Below are 20,322 nucleotides of genomic sequence, written 5' to 3'. Positions count from 1 at the left end.
TAATTTTCGTTATCTAAAATATTTTATATTTGCTTCCAGGCTGCCATTAGACCAGCAGCTTCTAGCAATGGATGTACCTTTCTCTGTGTTTGTCAATGACAACTCATACCTACCACACGTTCGTAGGGCGGCTGTTGAAAATGTGTGCCTTCCCATCCTTCGAGTTGTATCCACTTCTGCATTGGTTCAGTTCTTCAGCAGTCATATTCAAGAAATCATCAGATATCTTGATCAAACTCTGAACAAAGTTAGAACTAAAGTTCCTTTATACTTCATTTTAATTTTTGATTGTGTAATATAGTCGTCTGAACGTTATTTTCATTATTAAAGGCATACTTATGAACCCATTTCAGAATGTTGAGTCTGCACTCGAGAATCAACTGAGTACAAAGATTGGCTGCTTTCAACTGCTTGAAATCATGTATGCTAGGCTGAGTAAAGAGGAAGTCAATTCCCAGACCTCAGTCATCAACCAAAAGTTATGTGAAGGAAAAGTTGACACAGGCAAAGAGATGACACAAAAGATTACAAAGTAGATTTGTTTCTTGACATTTTTTTACTCTTTTTATTTTTAACAAACAATAAAAATTAATTTCCATTTGGTTGCATTCTTTAATTTTAGATAATCATTTCTAGATATTTCAGCATGTCCTAAATTTATTTTAAATTCATTTTTTTTTCTACCTGACATTACTCATTGTAAGATCTTAAAATTATCTTAGCTGAATTTTGAAAAAAAAATCTTGTTTAAATCTCGTATTTATTTAATCATTTCTTTATAGATTGGAATCTTTGACACTGTAATTTATGGTTTTAAAAAAGTCAGCACATGTCCAAATAGCTTTGCTGAACACTGCTTGACTTTATTTTTAAAGTTGATAATCTTTTATACCAACTAATTCTATGTTCCCAGATAATTGTATAACGTAAACAAAGAATTCTCTTAAAATAAAGCCATTCTTACATACAACTAACATGAATTGTTTCTATGGCAGATGCGCTCATGAAGCCAGAAGTGAAGATGTGAGAGGAGAGACTCTACTTCCTGATCTGCGGCGCCAGTATCATTGCTTTGCATACAACCTCTTGATTGCCATTATTTCTTGTGTTCAGACTGATCTCAAGTTTTACAAAGGCTTTTTATTCCAAGACAATATTTCTAAGGTAAAGTAGGGGTCTTTAAGTCTCATCAAATGCACCTCTGGGTGCATGAGATAGGCCTATGATGTAATAATCTTTAATTGTGAAGGCAATTTTGAAACATTTAAAACAAACAAACTATAATTAGTTATCTTATAAATAACCTACATATACTAAACAAATTTTTTGCTTTCCTGCTTAGGGACAGTTTCTTCTAGAAAATCTTGTGGACACAAACAAGAAGTATGAATTTACTGTGGAAGTAAAGGTACTTTTTTTTACATGCATAACCAACTATCTAATGTTCTATTCAAACTCTTCAAATAGACATTTCTAATCAAATGTTAGTTTAAAAATGTTAGAAAAATACAAATGCAGCCATATGTAAACAATTTATTATTTTTCCTTTGAACTGCCATCTACATATTGTAATCTTCTTTCCTGAAGTGAAATCTTGGGTTTTTTATTTGACAACTAATTTTGGGTTTTATTGTTATGAGTAATATTTTGTTTTGTATCCCTTCAGTCTCCAGTGCAGAGACATAAAAAGTTTGTGTCAATCCGCAACATTGCCCATGAGATGAGAGCTGAATCCAATGGCCAAGATGAGTCTGCCTCACCTTCCCTTCACCTGGCCTCACAGTATCTGGCAGACAGTAGTTTGAATGATGACCTGAATCAGTTTGACTTCAACATGTCCAGCAACTGGCAGGTAAGTTGTTTAGCTCTTGTAACATTTAAAAAAAAATCATAATAAAACTTTGACCTTTAACTACACATTTGTTTACCTTCTATCTAAACGACTGTTGCTAATCTTTTAAGTATACATTTCATGTATTGATAATAAAATATAATTGATATTCAAGTAAATTATTGTGTATCTTGGGTAATTGCGTTGCCGGGTGGTATGACTGTCACACTATGGCATGGAGAAAGGAATGTCCCAAACGTATAAAGCTAGTCTAATTGTTAATAACTTTCATTTCTTCTGGAGATAAACAAAAATTTGACTTACTCAATGGCTAGAGTGGTTCTCACATGTTTTGTCACAAACAAGGTCATACGTACATCCCATTTAGTATGGCCTCCTCAAATTAACTAATTTGAGATCAATAGTATAACTATAATGAAGAAAAATGAGGATCTTTCTAGACTCCTTTTGAATTGTTTTAGGGTTGCAGATAAACATGATCATACATATACTTGTATATATGTATTTTACATGCACAATTTAAAATTAAGGAATTTCCTTTTGAAAAGCAAGAAGCATAAGAAAGACAATATTGGAACTGGATAATCATTTCTAACGCTAAACTTTATTTACAAGATTAATCTAAGCTGCCTTTAAAATTTTTTTTATGAATGGTTTTATGTATGTGCATAAAATATGCATATCTTTTTATTTATTGTTTATTTTGACTTACTTATATAGACTTGTATATCTGAAGATTGTGCATAAGGAGAACCATAAATAGCAAATGCACCTATCCCAGACACAAAAGATGATGCCAGATTGCAATAGTTTTTGAGATCTAAACCTGGCAAACCACAGCACAAAAGCATTACAAAAAAACAGCTATCCCTCCCCTCCAGGCCAACATGTCCTCTCACATTATATTACTTCCTTGCAAAACTGGATTGGTGTTACAAATGATCAGGGTGGATAACCTAATGTGTCTATATTTCAGAGTGAGCTATATGATCCTATAACGACCAGTGACAGGAGCACTAAGGGAGGCCATTCAGCCTCTCAGGAAAATAAAGTAAGTAAGGTGTATCTGGTCTCCAAGATCAGTGTCATGTTTCCATTTTAAAATGTGCAGAAATAATTTAATTTTAATTGAAATGATCGTTTCCCAATAACTTGATTCTTGGTGTGTATGGGAAATATAATTTATGATAAATATGTTTCATTATTTGGAATACCTTGCCATTTATCAGTATGCATATGTGATAGTATCAACCATCCATTAAAGGCTCTGAGTAAATAAGAAAACCATTCATCTTTCATTAGGTTATGGTTTGAAACTAAAATAGTTGAGCTAAAAATAAAACACAGCTTCCATTGAAAAGTTGAATGAAGCTTACAAAAGACCTGTTAATGTTACAATCAGTATGCATATGTGATGGTATCAACCATCCATTAAAGGCTCTGAGTAAATAAGAAAACCATTCATCTTTCATTAGGTTATGGTTTGAAACTAAAATATTTGAGCTAAAAATAAAACGCAGCTTTCATTGAAAAGTTGAATGAAGCTTACAAAAGACCTGTTAATGTTACAAAATGCTTTTATTGTTTAAGACTGTGACATGATGGTCATGATGAAGATAATTTTAAATAGCTTAAACCTACTTTCTCTATCAGTATAACCAAAAAAAAAACAACAACACATGTTCTAAATGTGCTTGCTTCTTTAACTTTAGGTAGCTACTGAAGAACCTTCATCTCAAGACTATATTGAGTTGGAGATGGATGCTCTCAACAGGCATGAATCAATGGCATCACTGATTGCAGTAATTAAACATATGTCTATTGCAAAAATAACCCCAGAAGTCTCACCAGTAAGTATGAATACACATGATTGTATCTTGATAACTTGGAAATCAATTTACATGAATTAAACTTGTGAAATTTGCAAATTTTAACAATATTTCCTTTTAAATTGTTGAAATATTTGTTTTTTTTTATGAAGAAATTAGATAGTACAATAATAATAATAAGTCTAATAAAGTTTTTAAAAAAATTTAGTAAAAAAAAGTAGTTTTCTTTTCAGAATTTAATCTATTAAATTGCTTCAGCTGAAATTTGAGCTAAGTCAAAACTACCAACAAGAAAAAAAAATGTTTTTATTTTGCTTTAGGGAAACCTACCAACAGAAATGCCATCTTGGATGTCCTATTTGCATGAAAAAATGTCTGCTGCATTCAGTGCTGTCAATGTCAGGCTCTTTATATGTAAACTTGTAATGAACTGTAGCCAGGTAAGTATTATCAGGTAGTTCAGAGTTAATGTATGGGTTAATTTATCTTTGATAGTTGGGACACGAAGAGCCCTAATGGGAATGTTTATGGATATCAAGATTTAATATCAAATCTATAAATACAAATCTATAAATAAAAATATCCTTCATCAAATATTAAAAAAAAACATACATCATTTGACTTATTAAATTAAAAGTCAAATGCAGATTATAAATGTGTTTTTTTTAAATAATTTATCTTGTACAATCTTGTTTATTATATGTTTTCTTTTTAATTTTGAAACAACTTTTGGTTGTTCTAATTACAAATGTCTATTAATACTTGTTAACTATTATATTATTTACATACTATGCCATAGTTTCTTTTATATGTATGATTTTGAAACACTTTGCCCTATTCAAAGTTTTTAGGTTATCTATTTTGGTCAATTCTTCTCTTTGTTAGTGGTGCCAATATTTAGAGGAATTTTGTAATAAAATTATTTGCTAATAGAAATGGGTCATTGCTTGTATGCTATAAAAATATTAATTTATTTATGCCTTTAATTATTAAAAGTAAACATATATATATATATATATCCCTTCATTAAATCTTGTAAATAACTATGTTAAATGTCTTCCCCTTTTCTCTGGCTATTTTCATTTCTGAAATAGATTTTTCAGCCTTATGCTAAGTTCTGGTTAAAGCCATTTGGTCAACTTCTTCTGGAGAAGACTGTGTGTGGTGAAGGCTTGACATACTTTGCTGTTGACATAATCATCACCATGATAACTTGGCACAAGTCTGCCATCCCTGCAGTAAGTATTTCTCACCTGTATATTTGTTTACAATTTTATTTTGTCTACCTTAATTGAAGTGAAATGAAATTGAGATGGTTAGTCTGCCGGTTGTACAATGTAAACAAATGTTTTGTAAAATTTTTAACATGTTTCTGATGTTCTTTCATTAAGAAGTTAATCTGCTTCCTAGTTCAAAACCTCCTGTAGGACAAATAGGATGGCAGCAGGCGGGGTATGAACCTGGGACCATCTAGACTACCGAACAAGAGTCCAGTGGGCATACTGCATGACCAGGCAGCCACCTTGTAGTAGAAGATTCCCAGTCACATAATCCCTGGCCATTTAATCCCTAGTCTTTTCATTCTCTGTTTGTGTTTGAAAGATAATTAATAGTTTATTTAACCTTCACCTTCAACTATCCCTTAGTCTTTTGAACCGTTGGGGCATCACACAAGAACTGTCTTACCATCTTTCTCCATTCCTGTCTTTTGCCTTGGATCGAATTTCATTCAATGACAGGCCTGTACATTCTTTTATGATGTCTTTCTATCACTTCCTGTCTTTTTCCTGGTACTGTTCCGTGAAGGAAGGTCTTTGCGATTCCTGAGTTTATTCTACAGCTCATTAAACTTAAATCATGGGCCATGTAAAAAAAAAAATCTGTTATTAATGTTTCAATCAAAGTCTATACCACATATCAACACTTAAGGTTATTTGCCTGCCTATACTTTAGGACACAACAGATGAGCGTGCTTTGGCCTCTCGGATAGTTCGCTTGGTCTCAGACAACATATATCATCCTGTACGTCAGATATATCGCAACAATCTTACGCTGCTTAAATCTCTTTTAGAAGTCTGGCATGACAGAGTGGACATACCATATGAGTAAGTACAATTGACCTAAGCGACCATCACATTTTTTTATTGTAAAAATTACAGTAGCAATATTACATACAAGTTGAATTTTGATAGATACTTTTGCAGTGTTTTGTTATTAAAAAGTTATATCAACTCACTCTGTTGTCTGTCTGGTTAAAAGTTTATACACATTTCTCCGACACACAATCTCGGATCAAGCTGAAATAATCAATTATTTCTTTTACCTGACAACATTATCATTAAAAAAAAAAATTAACCAATTAGTTAATTAACTATTTTTAATTATTTTGTTTGTTATCTCAAACAATGTAAAGAAATTGTACTTGACTGAAGTGGTGGTATAAGTTGAATTAGTCCCCTTAATAGGTTGTTGTCTGAATTTTAGTTAACACAAATATAAAATAGGAACAATAGACCAATCTTCCATGTTCATAAGCTCTTAGCTAGCAGAGGGGCTACCGTGTTGGCTTGAGAAGCCTGAGAAGGCTTTAGCCGACAAGTTCGAATTTAGGTCAATCCCCTTTTTTTAAAATAGATTTAAATAGTGATCAACCCAGATACCATGTTCTTTCTCCCCCCACCCATTGGTCCAGATAGGATCATAACATATTAAAAAAGCTAAAAGCATGAAATTGCACTAAACAAAATTGGTAAAAATATTTCTAATTGCACAGATTTATTATTGTTAGTCTAAATCTATTGCGAATTTAACTACATGACTGATCCTAACTAATTGATACAACCACACTTCATTTAAGCTTTTTTTTTTATTTTGCTTGTTTTTAAACTTTTTCTTTCTTTTTTTTAACCTTTTAAAAAATTATGAGCATTTGTAAAAGCATAACAAAACTTTTAAAAAATTACTCATTAGTTTATTTTTTTTAAAAGTTTTTTTTTGTGTGCAACTCTGTGATGATATTCATAAAAATGTTGTTTGCATTCATTCTTCGGCAGCACTATCTACAACTTGTTGAAGAATACAGACCCAAAGTCAATGAAATCCACAACTGGGATTCAGATTCTAGGTGTTGTGCTGGCTGGGAAGTTTCCTCCATATGGTCCTGTGGCACCAGTTGATAGAGATAGGTAAAACACTTATGAAATGTATTTAATTTTCTTGCGCTAGCCTTGTTAAATGAGGTTATTGTCATTGAATCTTAGCACCTTTTTACAAAGCTTATTTCAACTCTGTCTGGTAAAAAACTTGTACATGTTATTTCTCCCACACCCATTCTTGGATCAAATTGGAATTTTGCTAAATTATTTCTTGTATCTGACAAAATAAGAATCAATAAAAAAAAAAATTAAAATTAAATCAATCAAATTAATAAACTATTGGAAATTAATTATTTTGTTTGGTATTGAAAATACAGGAATTGTTTTTGTACTTCACAGATGTGGTGGTATAAGTTGAATTAGATCCCTTTATACTTAATGTAGAGAATTAGGTAACAATGACAATAAAACCTTTTTTGTTCATAAGCACTTTGTTGGCACAGTGGTTAGTGTATTGTTCTGAGGAGACTTGAGCCCTCAAGTTTAAATTCAAGCCGTACAACTTTAAAAAAAAAATAAATTGCATTTAAAAAGCAATCATTGTAATATTCACCTAGACATTTTGGTGTGAGGAGAATTGAAACTGATTAAAATTTATTCAGCAAGTTTGATTAAATTGATAAAAAAAATGAGTTCTACTTCCATTTCTAATGTATAAATGACCCATGTTGATTTTGTTATTATCTTACTGTTTATTTTAAGTTTGATGAATGTGTTTGTTGATAAGTTTGTTGATAACTGTAGTACTTCTCTGACAGATATCTCAGCTCTTTATGTGTATTGATGAGCAACTGTTATAAAGCTGTGCATGCGGCAGCTGCAGAAGTGATTGGCCTGGCCATGAAATGGCTGGAGAAGAACTGTAAGGAGACAGAAGGACCATTTCATGACAGTGCCATAGCCCAGCTGACCAGTTTGTCCAATAACAACCTGGGTATATTCATCACATGTCTGCACTGCATTCATCTAAGTTATCCACCTCTGTGTTTCAAGTAAGTATTCTGCATGCTAGATGAATGGGAAGATAGTGTGTGTGAGATGTAAAATGTAAGAATCTTTGAGGTAACAGTATGATAATATAACTTAAATTTTGTGGTGGCAGTGTGCTGAATCACTTGGCTTTTGAGCTGACAGGTCTCGAGTTTGAATCCTGGTGAAGACTGAGATTCTGAACTTTGGGATCTTTAGGATATCTTGAGTCCACCCAACTCTGAAGTGGACCTGACATTGGTTGGGGAGGCAAAGGGTTTGGCCACTTGAAACTTATTAACTGTGGGCTATAGAAACAGATGAGCTTTACATCATCTGCCTCCATAGATTGCAAGCTCTGAAAGGGAGTACTCACAAAACAATATAATGTTTATATTGCCAGTAGAAATGCATTTTTTTTTTATTCAACATGACTTTAGTGTGCTAAAACCTTAAATTGCTTTAAAATTTTGTTCAAAAAATTTGTTTACCTATTAATATGCATTCAGATTTGTATAAATTTTGGCAAAATGTTGTCTATAAAAAAAAAAAAAAGTAAAGTTCCCCTTTCATACATTGAAATCTATAGGGTAGATGATGTAAAGGTCATCTGTTTTGTTTTTGTGATGCACGGTTAACAAGGGTGTCATGTGGTTTGCTCAGCAACCAACTGCCTTTACTTATCCCCAACTAATGTCAGGTACCCATTAGAGCTGGGTGCCCAAAGATCCCAAAATAAAAAAATCCCAGTCTTAACAAGGGACCCCCAAATCGGAAGCCAAGCACTTTACCACTCAGCCAGTGTGCCTCCGTTAATAAAAAATGTGTGACAAATGTCTCTACAAAAGAGGAAAGTATCTTGTTGAATGTCCAAACACTATTTTATCTTCACAAAGATTTCAAAGTAAATTGCTCTACGTTCTACCTAAACTACACGGTCACTTCAAAGTCCAGTGTCTGGAGCTTCTATTAGGACAAGTGGATGAGATGGAAAATGTGTACCTTCAGTTGAAAGGCTTGTCTGAATATTTAATACACAGGTCAGTGAAACTTGTTCAAATGTACATTTGACTGTGATTTAATATATTATGCAGATTTTCAGTTGATGTGTTCATGTCTGTAATCTAGAAACAGTGCTCATACAAATAAAAAATATATAGTATAGTTGTCCTTGTGTTTGCAAAGAGCCAGATAGAGAGAAGTAGCAAATATTAGAAATGTTTTTCATAATTCCTCTTTTTACCTTCCTTTTAACAGAAAACAATGTAAGACTTTGACAACAGCACAAATGTAAAAATTTAAAATAGATATCATGTTATATTGTTGTTCAATCTCCTTTTGAAATTGTCTGCCAACAGAAGTGAAGATGTACAGCTTGTTGCTTTGAAAATTGTCCATGCAGTGATGACAAGACTTAAAGGCTCAGAGTTGCTCTCTTTTCTGAAAGTTGGCACCACTTTCTCAGGCCATCCTAACCCAGCCTGCAGGAAAATCATGCTGGAAATTTTTATGTGGTCTTATGATAATTACAAGTGAGCTCATTTTCTCATTCTAGAATAGGAACAGTTCTTGCCTTATAAGGTTATGTAGAGCCTCTTGAGATGAGTGTCATGGAGTGTATGTTTGTGCTTCCAAGGTTATGATGAGAATTGAGAGTGTTAGTTTTTGGCAGAATGATGAAACCATGAGCTGGTCTGTCATAATTTATGTTAAGTAGTCATGTGGCTGAGAGGAGAACTAGAGATGACCCAGAGATGTGAAAGAGTAAAGAAGTGTTTTTGTTGTTACATTTTGTTTCATTTTGTTACTATTATAAGATCTATATCTTGTTGAATATGTATATTGGTTATAAAAATTATATTGAGAATTTTATTCACAAAGGAAGATTGTTCAAGTTATTTAAAGTTCATCAATATGAAAAATATAATACGCCTACATTGGTTTAGTTGTATTTAGCTGTTTGGAGCTACAGACCAATGCCCGACCAACAACGAGATTTTAAGGTGCATTCAATGGCTCATTACTCTGTTCCTTGGTAGTGTCCTTTGTTGCTTGATGGCCATTCAGCAAAATTTTGATTGTCACACAAGGCTTTGAAATGTCACCTTAGCAGCCATAGTTTTGTGAGCTTTGACTAGCTTGATTTACAAAATACTGTAAGTGGAAGGAGTGGTGTAAGAAACTTATATATTTTATGTCATACTTATGTGTAATGTATAGTTGGGAATGTATAATTGGTTGTCTTAATAATATATTATTGCTTTCATTATTGTTATTAAAAATTAAAGAAACACATTGCAGACTAATTAAAAGGTTATTCTTAGATATCCATAACTTATCTAATGTTGCAGGATGTTACAAGCGAATCATGGCTATGTGAACTTAACTGTTCATGGTGATCATGAATAAGTAGCTATTTAATGTGACCTTGCTCCATCTTTCCATGCCCTAGTGCTATGCTTTCATATGTATTAATCTTTTTTATTTTTATGGAACTTTTTTTGGATCTAAAATCTGTATTTAATTTCCTGACCATTCATTTGTCCACAGAGATATGGAGGATGAAGATAGTGCAACCATCATTAGCCTTACCAAAGAAGCTCTACTCAGAGGCCTTTGTGATGAGGACTTTGCTTGCAGGTGCTGAGCTAAACTTTTCTATACATTTGGTCTCTAGAAAACTCACCCACACACCTTTTGTGATTGTGAGCATTGGAATTTTAAGATCCTTGCAGTTTAAACAAAATCATTTTGAAGTCAGAAAGAATGGTTTGTCATAATTGACTTGTGTGAACATTGCCTGACATAATAAACTAATGCAGGAGGTTAGGGCTAGGAAGCAATATCTTTATTTCCACAAAATCTCTGAAAAACCTACAAATAGAAAGTAAATCTTTTTTTTTTTTCATTCACATTGTTCTCTAAATTGAATATAATATATATATAGTTTCTGTAAATTTTATACATTAGTCATAAAGTATGTTAAAGTCTGGACACATAAGATAATTGCTTATTTTCAATGTAGGATTAAAAATAATTTAATTTTTGAAACACATAAACATTTGCATTGGAAATGCTTGAGATCATATTTAAGATATTATTTGAATAAAAATCAATACTGAAAATAAAGCTTAATTTTAATTACATACCAAATATATATCCAATTATCCTAACTGTCCAAACCTGTATTTGTTTTGAAAGACAAGTAAAACATGTGAGATGTGTGTCTGAGTGGCAAGAACTGCTTGGGTACCTAACGTATGGCTCGAAGTTTGAATCCCAATTTAGGCAAGGTAGCACGGAAAACTTCTCCCAGACACCCTTTCACATACATGTCCACAAAAGTTTCGATCAGAGTGCACTGGGCTTGCTATAGTAGGATAGATGCACTATACAAAAGGAATTTAAAAAAAAAGAATAAACCTGTATCTTAAAATATTTTTATCATGATAATAAAATTATTTTGACAATCGTCATAGAATTCTATAGTTCTATTTTTTTTATAGTATGTTATCAATGATGAAGTTTTTGATTGGTTTCTTTTAGACTAGTTTGCCTGAATTTCTGGAGCAGTAATACCAGATTGCCAGAAGGGACGTTAGAGAGGACCATCTCCATGCTGGAAGCAATGTATTCACCCAACACAGAGCCCCATTACCTGGCATATGCCACCAACCTTCTGCTAGAGGCTACATCTAAATCTCCAGACTACCAAAGGGAAATCTTTGAACATGCTCTCAGTGAATGCACTTTTCAGGTTAATAAATGACCAGATGTTTTTTCTTGTGTGGTTGGATTTTGCTATTTTATTTCTTATATAATTAATTTCATTTAAATTACTAAAGTCTATTGAGTTTTTTTTTTATCTCACTTTACATTTAAATTCAACTTCTAGACTTAACTCTTTCTCTTCTTAATTATTTACCACATTCTGGTAGAATCAACGTTGGTATCCTCAGTTAGGCGAGAAAGAGTTAAGTCTGTATTCTTTTAATTAAAAAAAACCCCTACAAACAATATAATATTCTTAAATAACTACTGCACCAGTTAATTTAATTGAACTGTACAAACTATAACCATTATATCACTAATATTAAATCTTTCACCCAAAGCTTTTCAATCTTTTACTGAAAGTAATCCCTTTAATTTGGTATCCATTTAATCACATCAATCACATCATAATAGATTTTTGACTAAATCAACCCAGCTAACTTTATGTTGACTTTAATTTTGAAAACAGTCATTAAAAAAATAATTTTACACAATAAAATCTAAATTGTTGAAAGCTCCTTATTTATCAAGATTAAGCAATTTTTTTTTTAAGTGCCTTGTAGTTGTTTATAACTTTCTTGGTGACAGTTTTGTTTGTTCATCATCCAGGACTACTCAGTGCATTCCTCCTGGAGGCAACGCCATGCTGTTATGACTCCACTTTTTGCCAGCACTTTTGCCACCCAGTCCATGGAAACGGGACAAGACAGTTTAGATGGTGGGCTGCGAGCCACACAGGATGTGCCCCAGTTTACTCCCACCATGGATATGACTGGTGAGAATTAGTTGGATAGGTGGTAATCAGTTTGAACATGTTGAAAAGAGTAAACAATATTCTTAAAACTAAAACAGAGTTTTAATAATAATAATAATAATAATAATAATAATCTTTATTATCCGTAAGGAAATTTCTAGTATCGAATCACAAAAAGTGCATCAGGCACTCCATAGAATTCTGTCATCTTGCAGGAGGTTTGGGTTGGGATATAATGATCTTCATTTTTCCATTCCGCGCATCGGGCAGCAGCTGTCTCCATAGAATTTGGCCTTCTGCATCCTCTTTCCAGCTGGTGTTCACTGCACTGAGATCCTCTATGAAAGTGTGTTCCCAGGTTATACAAAGACATCTCTGTTTGCACTTTCCTTGTTAGACCTCTTGGTAAGACAGGGCCTAAATAGTGCCAATATGCCGAAAGCCCAAATATGTTAGACTTCTTAGCTATTGCTACTGGTATCATTGGGATGTGTGATTCATTTTGTCAGAGGACTTGTCCTGCAAACCTCATGTGATGCTCGGTTACACCTTCATTATGTGGTCGGTATAGCATTAGATTTCTTTGTTTGTGACCCATAAAATCTGTCCTATCCACTTCTGCAGAACCACATTTAGCCTTCTGTTGATTTTCCCAGATAACTTCCATGCCTTTCTTGCATATGTCATTGTTGATATGTTGAGTGTTTTAAATAGGTTTTTTTGTTTTTTCTAATGTGAGAATAGAGCGTAAGCTTTTAAAAATGGCCCCTGATTAAGAGGAGATATGAAATAATTGGTAACATTTATCTGATAATAAAAAGTTCAACTTTTTTTAAATTCCAGGCACAGCAAGGGCATTCAACTGGTTGACTCAGAGCAGTCTTGATACATATGCTGACCCTGGCTCTAGTGTGGGGGCTAGTTCTCAACTTTTGTTTAATGTGGGCTCTTCTTCACAGCATAGAAACCTATTAATCCCAGGACAGAAAGGGGAGGCTACTGCTAAAAAGACATTTGCATGGAAAAAGATTACATTGAATAACATCAAACCAGCAGCAAATAAAGATGAAACTGATGGTAAGACTTCAATATGATTTTTCAATGTCTCATTTCTTCTAATTTAGTTGATTGTTCTTCCAACATATCTTTACTATGTAATAGTATGCCGGTCACATCTGAAGCTTCACCAATTATATAATGTATCCAGATTGGGCACCCCTACATGTATTATGTGTAGGGATCATATTTTGCATGAATTTTAGTGACTGATCGGTTTCCTCATTCTAGAGCATAGATGTAGTGACAGATCTGTATGGAGAGCGAGCATAAGGGAAGGTTCCCGGAGTGCAGATGCCATACACAACAGTAGTAGAAAGAAGGGTGAAAATGCAACGGCGCCTGGAGATCACATATGCCAAACCTATGACCTCAGCTGTGTATCAAGGATTGGCCTTTTTAGTCACACAAGAAGTTGCAAAAGGAAACGATTATCTCTCGAGACGTAAAATACCACAGACATGTAGTGTTTATATAAGCATGTTTGAGTTCTTGTCATGTTGTGATGGCAATACACATATAACCAACAAACTACGTGTAAGGCACACAAAGTCCAAACTTAGCATACTTTTTTTTTACTTACTTAGACTTAGGTCCTCCCGCGCCGTTCGGCGCATTGGGCGGCAAGCTGTCTCCATAATGATCTGTCACTGGCAATGTCTGAAGCCTCTTCCCATCTGGTGTCCACTGTTCTGAGGTCCTCCATGAAGGTGTGTCGCCAGGTAATACGAGGACGTCCCTGTTTGCGCTTTCCTCGTTTAGGCTTCCATGTTATCGCAACTCTTGGTGTGCGTAATTCATTTTGACGTAGAACATGTCCCGCAAACCTCATGCGACGCTCAGTCACAACCTCACTAAGTGTTCGACTCCCAGTTCGGCAAAGGATTTCCTTGTTTGAGATCCGGTCTGTGTAACTGACTCCCAAAATCCGTCTCAGCCATCTCTGTTGAGCCACATTTAGTCTTTTCTCAATTTTGACAGATGACTTCCATGTCTCACATGCATATGTAGCAGTTGGAATGACGATTGTGTTGAGAAGGTGTATTTTTGTCTCGAGTCCAATGGCTTGGCTAGTCCAAATAGGCTGCAGCCTTTGGAAAATGCTCCCTGCCTTTCCTATTCGGCACGCTACATCATGGTAAGCATCTCCATCATTTGTTATGATGCTGCCAAGGTACGTGAACTTGTCCAGCTCTTCAAGCTTTGACTCGCCAAGTCTGACGGGGACACCCTTTGCCTTATATCCCACTCGCATAATTTTAGTCTTATCCAAGTTTATGCGGAGGCCAATTTTGGGTGCCTCTCTGTCTAGGCTCTCCGTCATTTCTTGAATGCATTTATTTGTAGCCCCGAGTAGTGCAACATCATCAGCAAAGTCCAAGTCCATCAATTGGAGTTGTTCATGCCATGGAATACCAAAGGCAGTCTGGTTCATTGCTCTCCTCATTATGTAGTCGATGGCTAGGAGGAAAAGGAAGGGAGATAAGATGCACCCCTGTCTCACACCTGTCTCGATTGTAAAAAACTCTGTTGTTCCCTCTTCTGTTTTAATGCAGCAACTAGACTGACTGTAAAGGTGTCGTAGGATCTGGACGAATTTTTCTGGTATACCGTATTCTCTAACTATTTTCCATAGTGATTCTCGGTGGACACTATCAAACGCTTTTTTGAAGTCCACGAAACTGATCGTTAGCCGTTGTTGGTACTCAAGACTTTGTTCTATAATATTTCGTAAAACGAAAATCTGCTCTGTACATGATCTGCCTCTTCGGAAACCTGCTTGTTCTTCTCTGAGCCTTTCATCTACAGACTGTTGAAGCCGTCTCAACAAAACAGTGCTGAAAACTTTGCCTGGGACAGAGAGGAGAGTAATGCCCCTCCAGTTGTTACAGTCTGCCAAGTTGCCCTTTTTTGGAAGCTTTACAATCACTCCCTTTTGCCAGTCCTCTGGGACTTTTGAAGTTCGCCAACAGAGATTTAAGAGATCAGTCATTCTGTTAACAATGCACTGTCCCCCATATTTTAGCATTTCTGCTGATATCATGTCTAGTCCTGGTGCTTTGTTATTCTTTAGCACTGCAATGGCCATGGTAACCTCCTCAGCAGTTATTGGGTCTGTCTTGACCTTGAGATCATTGTCTGGAGAGGGGTCCTTGAATATGTAAGTTAGGTCTGGCGACAGTTGGTTAAGGGTCTCTTTAAAGTGCTCTACCCATCTTGCATCCTGTTCTTCTTTCGTTAACAAAGTTTTGCCTTGCTTGTCTTTTATTGGTGCCCCATGTCCACTCTTTGCTCCAGTGAGATCTCGGACAATACGATGGAGGGTTTTTGTGTCATTTCTGCTTGCAGCTGCTTGTGCCTCTTGTCCCTTCTGCTCAATCCAGTCCCGTTTATCTTGCCGACAGCTTCTCTTTACTTTCAGATCTGCTTCCCTATAGGCTTTTTCCGCTAGGCTGCGATCCTGTGTTTCATTTTTCTGATCTCGTCTACGTTTGGCCTCTTTCCTCTCATCTATCAATTTCCATGTTCTGTCTTGTATCCACCATTCCTTGTATGAACCTCGCCTCCTTCCGATAACTTCTTCTGCGCACCCAATAGTGGTATATTTGAAGTTGGCCCACTCTTCTTCAAGGGTCAATATATCTGCAAGAGCCTCAAATCGGTTCGTTAGTTTCAATTGGAACTGTGCTGCAGTATTGCCGTCTTTAAGCTTCTCTACATTAAATGGGCGGGGTCGTGTGGCTCGTTTTGGTTGGCGTTTCAATCGGAGCTTACATTTGCCACTGACAAGGTAGTGGTCTGAGCCGATATCAGCTCCTCTGCGGGTCCGCACGTCTAACAGAGATGACTTCCATCGTTTGGAGATGCAAATGTAATCTATCTCGTTGAAGGTTTCTCCATTTGGTGATCGCCATGTTTTTTTGTGTATTTGTTTGTGCTTAAAATATGTGTTTCCAATTGAAAGGCTGTTGGATGCGCAGAGAGAAATCAAACGCTCGCCATTATCACTGATGTTTTCTGCAGAGCCATATGGTCCCATTACATATTCAAAGCCAGTTCGGTTGGGACTTTTTTTTTAATTGTAATAAATGATATATAATAAAATAAAGTTATACAGTTATTCATCCAGCTATCCTCTGCTAGGCATAACTAATACATCACATAACAAATCACATGATACTTGATATCCAAGGAAATCCAGAATACAGTTCCTCAAGTATGTATCCAACAAAGAAAATCTCCAATATACATCTATACTTAAGTAAGATTGCAAATACTTTATTTTCTTCATTATGCCCTCTCCAATTCAACCTCTTTCATGTGTCTCAGTTTCTATTTTTGCCATCTTACTGGTAATCACATGGAGGTCATTAGGATGTCAGGACTGAGTCTGTGACATAATAACCAGGTAATTTCATACTAGACATAGCTACATTGGGTTCTTATATATTTCACAGGATCTGTTCAGTCTCATGAGGATATTTGGCGCCTGAGGCGAAGGTTTGTCAAAGACCAACAAGCACAGTCTCTGTTTTATATCCGACGAAATGTAAAGATAAATACATTAAGAGAGGTTTGTTAAATGACACATTTTATAAATCTATCAGTCTATTATTCAATACATATAGTCACCTACAATGAATATGATTGGTACAGTAATTACCAAAAAAGAAATTAAAATAATAATTTTCCTTTAAAAAAAATTTAATATCTAAACAATTTTTTTGTTCAGGAAATATTAAAAGAACAGAAAGCTCGCAGAGAAAATCAAGTGACTCTCTACAGAAAGTATCGTATTGGTGATTTGCCAGATATTCAGATCAAGTATCAGTATATCATTGCTCCTCTTCAAGCTTTGGCTCATGTATGTAGCCAGATTTTTAAAACATTAAGGCTTAATAAAATTAAGGCATAATAAAATAAGAATAATTTAGTTAAATGTACTCATTTATCTAGTATTTTTGGTGTGTTCAGCCTAAAAAATAAGGAACTGATAAGATATGTTTCTTAAAAGGTATATGATAATTTTTGTGCACTTATTAGCACTGCAGGTAGAAACAAATTTTCTAAGCCCCATTTGAGCATAAATGTGCTAAACATTTTTAACAAGCTAAAAATGTCCACCTCCAATGCAATCCTAATTTCAAAGGATTTTATCATCTTTATCTTTGCCCGTTGTTTCTTCCGGAGCATAGACCAATAAGGTTCCTGCAGGCATCTTCTGAGTCTAAATATCCCCACATCTTGACCATCTGCATCCAAATATAGGCACCATGTTTTTCTGGGCCATCCCCTCTTTCTCTTTCCTTGGGGGTTCCAGTTGAGGGCTTGTGATGTTTGAGGCAGGCTTGTGAAAACTGTGACATATCCATTGTCAGCACCTCTGAAGGGTATCTTCTTCAATGGGCTGCTGCTTTGTTTTTTTGCTATAAGGGTGTTAGGTACTTTCTAAATCTTTATTTATACAAAGATGTGAATCCAAGAATGTCTTCGTGAGAAATTTTTAAAATTATTATTATTTTAAATAGCCATAGTTATAGCTTTTTTTGGGGTAGCTTTGAAATTTATTGCTAAATATAAAAAAAAATTATATTTAATGTTAAATAATGAAAGGCAAAATCTTATATGGTATTTGTATTTTTGTTAGCGTGACAGCACAGTGGCCAGGCTTTTGTTTAGTTCTTTATTTCAAGCCATTTTCTGTGAAATGGACAAGTTGAAGACAGAAACAGAGATAGAGCAACTGATTCAACAAATCAATGATAGCATCAGTCACATACTGAGACAATCTCTCTACTTCTTTCCACCCTTTCTTGGATCAATTCTGGTAAGTTTTTTTTTAATGTCCATTCTAAACTAAGTGATGGCTTTGATCAGTCTGTAGCTAAATTAATAGAATTGATTAAAATCAGTAAACTAGTAGACTACTAGTGTAATACTATTCTAACTTTTAGAACATTTTCTGGTATTTAGCAGACATAACCAGTAGCTGTTATAATAATCATGCTATTTAAAATGTTATCTTATCTTAAAAATTAAAGACACTCTTTCAAAATAGAAGATAATTACGTCCTACAGATATCCATGTATTTATCTAGTTGTGCATATTAATTAGAGACATAAACTTTGCTAGGTCATTTTGGTTTTCCTGATTCAGACAAATCATTCTATGCTTTAATGACTCTAGGGTATTTATTCATCTTAGATCACAACCTTGTCACTATTATTGTTACTTCTTCTACTGTAATACACATTAGAATAGTTCTTAAAAGTATCTGTTTGCTACTTTTAGAATAAAATAAATTTGATTTCATTTCATTTAGACTATTCTGTCACTATTATTGTTACTTCTTCAACTGTAATATACATTAGAATAGTTCTTAAAAGTATCTGTTTGCTACTATTAGAATAAAATAACTTTAGTTTCATTTCATTTAGACTATTCTGTATGAGCTCCGCTCCAGCCTAAAAGTATCTGCCAGTGATGTAGGAACAAGTTCCATAACCAGTAATCAACAAAGTTTAGGTAACTAGAACTTAGTCATTTTTAGTGAAAAAAACTCTAACTTTCAATATTCTTGAATGCTCCATTGATACTTAATTTGCATTGTAGTCTAATAAGTTAGGACACTCATGAAATCAATGTAGAGATAATGGGAGGAAATGCTAACAATTTGATGATAAAATTTGGTTGCTCATTTGAAACATAGTTAACTTTATCATTGATCTCTTTGTCTGTTGACCCATAGAACAGTTGAGGCATCACACATGATCTGTCAATCATCTTTCTTCATTTTTCTCTGCCTTTTGCTTTGAATAGAATCTCTTTCAATGACAGGCCCATCCATTCTTTAATTTGTTTTCACATAGCTTTCACTGTCTGCCTCTTCTTCTTTTTCCTGGTAATGTTCTCTGAAGGAAGGTCTTTACCATCAGATATTGCTTATAAAAGGAAAGGCTTCATGGCCACAGGCTTTATATCCATTGTGGTGTTGAGAATAAAATGTGTATAAAGTTTCCCATGAAATCTCTAAGTGAATTAACTACATTTATATACTGAACTTACAATGTTCAGTGATTTATTTGACATTTATACAATTTATTGGTCTGTCAATAAATTAAGAGGGGGTGCTTTGGCTGAGTGGTTAAGCGCTTGGCTTCTGAACCTGGGGTCCTTGGTTCAAATATCGGTGAAGACCAAGATTTTGGATTTCGGGATTTTTAGAGCACTGCTGATTCCACCCAACTCTAATGGGTACCTACTTAAGTTGGGGAAAGTAAAGATGGTTGGTCGTTGTGCTGGCCACATGACAACCTGCTCTTTAACCTTTGGACAAAGAAACAGATGACCTTAACATCATCTGCCCCATAGATCACAAGGTCTGAAAGGGGAGACTTTCAATAAATTAAACATTTTTAGTGGTGGTGGAGAATCTGTTGGTTTGTTAAGGCATAAAAACAAAAGTGCTATGGAAATTGTTTTGAAAATTTCAAAATGAATAATTTATCGTATCGATATTGTTTTGTGGACCATACCAATTGCTCTTAAATTTATAGATTGGTCTAAATAGTTTGATTAGTGTTTGATCATATGTAGTTCCATGTTAGCTCTCTGGAAATCCTTACATATGTAAGTTAAAATCTTCAACCCTTAAAGTGCTGAGCTTTTTTACAATGAGTACATACAAAATTACAATTACAATTCTGATGTTTAGATGCTAAACTTCCACACGCGTTTTAAGGGTTAAACTAGAAAGTTAATGCATTTTATGAAATATTCTCTTAAGGTATAATGGTTCTAGAAGAAAACTTAATTAAATCAGACTCCACTGAAGTGGCTAACAGAAGCAAGAAGTCACGTCAGACTAGAAGTTTACCTTCACCAGAACTGGCTGAATGGATACAGCTATCCAGGTGATCTGTGTGTTCCTTGTC

General features: G+C 34.6%; 1 protein-coding gene across 1 annotated transcript in view; it reads left to right on the top strand.

The window, feature by feature from the left end:
• Positions 1 to 20,322, top strand: part of LOC106074827 (DNA-dependent protein kinase catalytic subunit-like) — a 91,571-nt gene that overhangs the window by 42,536 nt on the left and 28,713 nt on the right. The window contains exons 46-68 of the mRNA XM_056018603.1: positions 40 to 247; positions 354 to 532; positions 996 to 1,164; positions 1,343 to 1,408; positions 1,667 to 1,852; positions 2,829 to 2,907; positions 3,569 to 3,702; positions 4,002 to 4,121; positions 4,776 to 4,919; positions 5,635 to 5,786; positions 6,735 to 6,866; positions 7,595 to 7,828; positions 8,702 to 8,845; positions 9,164 to 9,337; positions 10,356 to 10,445; positions 11,352 to 11,562; positions 12,186 to 12,351; positions 13,174 to 13,407; positions 16,845 to 16,960; positions 17,120 to 17,251; positions 18,035 to 18,214; positions 18,826 to 18,913; positions 20,175 to 20,301. Coding sequence (XP_055874578.1) covers positions 40 to 247; positions 354 to 532; positions 996 to 1,164; positions 1,343 to 1,408; positions 1,667 to 1,852; positions 2,829 to 2,907; positions 3,569 to 3,702; positions 4,002 to 4,121; positions 4,776 to 4,919; positions 5,635 to 5,786; positions 6,735 to 6,866; positions 7,595 to 7,828; positions 8,702 to 8,845; positions 9,164 to 9,337; positions 10,356 to 10,445; positions 11,352 to 11,562; positions 12,186 to 12,351; positions 13,174 to 13,407; positions 16,845 to 16,960; positions 17,120 to 17,251; positions 18,035 to 18,214; positions 18,826 to 18,913; positions 20,175 to 20,301 — 3,465 coding nt within the window. The remainder of the gene's footprint in view (positions 1 to 39; positions 248 to 353; positions 533 to 995; positions 1,165 to 1,342; positions 1,409 to 1,666; positions 1,853 to 2,828; positions 2,908 to 3,568; positions 3,703 to 4,001; positions 4,122 to 4,775; positions 4,920 to 5,634; positions 5,787 to 6,734; positions 6,867 to 7,594; positions 7,829 to 8,701; positions 8,846 to 9,163; positions 9,338 to 10,355; positions 10,446 to 11,351; positions 11,563 to 12,185; positions 12,352 to 13,173; positions 13,408 to 16,844; positions 16,961 to 17,119; positions 17,252 to 18,034; positions 18,215 to 18,825; positions 18,914 to 20,174; positions 20,302 to 20,322) is intronic.

This window comes from Biomphalaria glabrata, chromosome 2 (genome assembly GCF_947242115.1).
Source record: "Biomphalaria glabrata chromosome 2, xgBioGlab47.1, whole genome shotgun sequence".
Taxonomy (NCBI): domain Eukaryota; kingdom Metazoa; phylum Mollusca; class Gastropoda; family Planorbidae; genus Biomphalaria; species Biomphalaria glabrata.
Note: the sequence above shows the minus strand (reverse complement) of the source record. Positions and strands in the feature narration are given on the sequence as shown.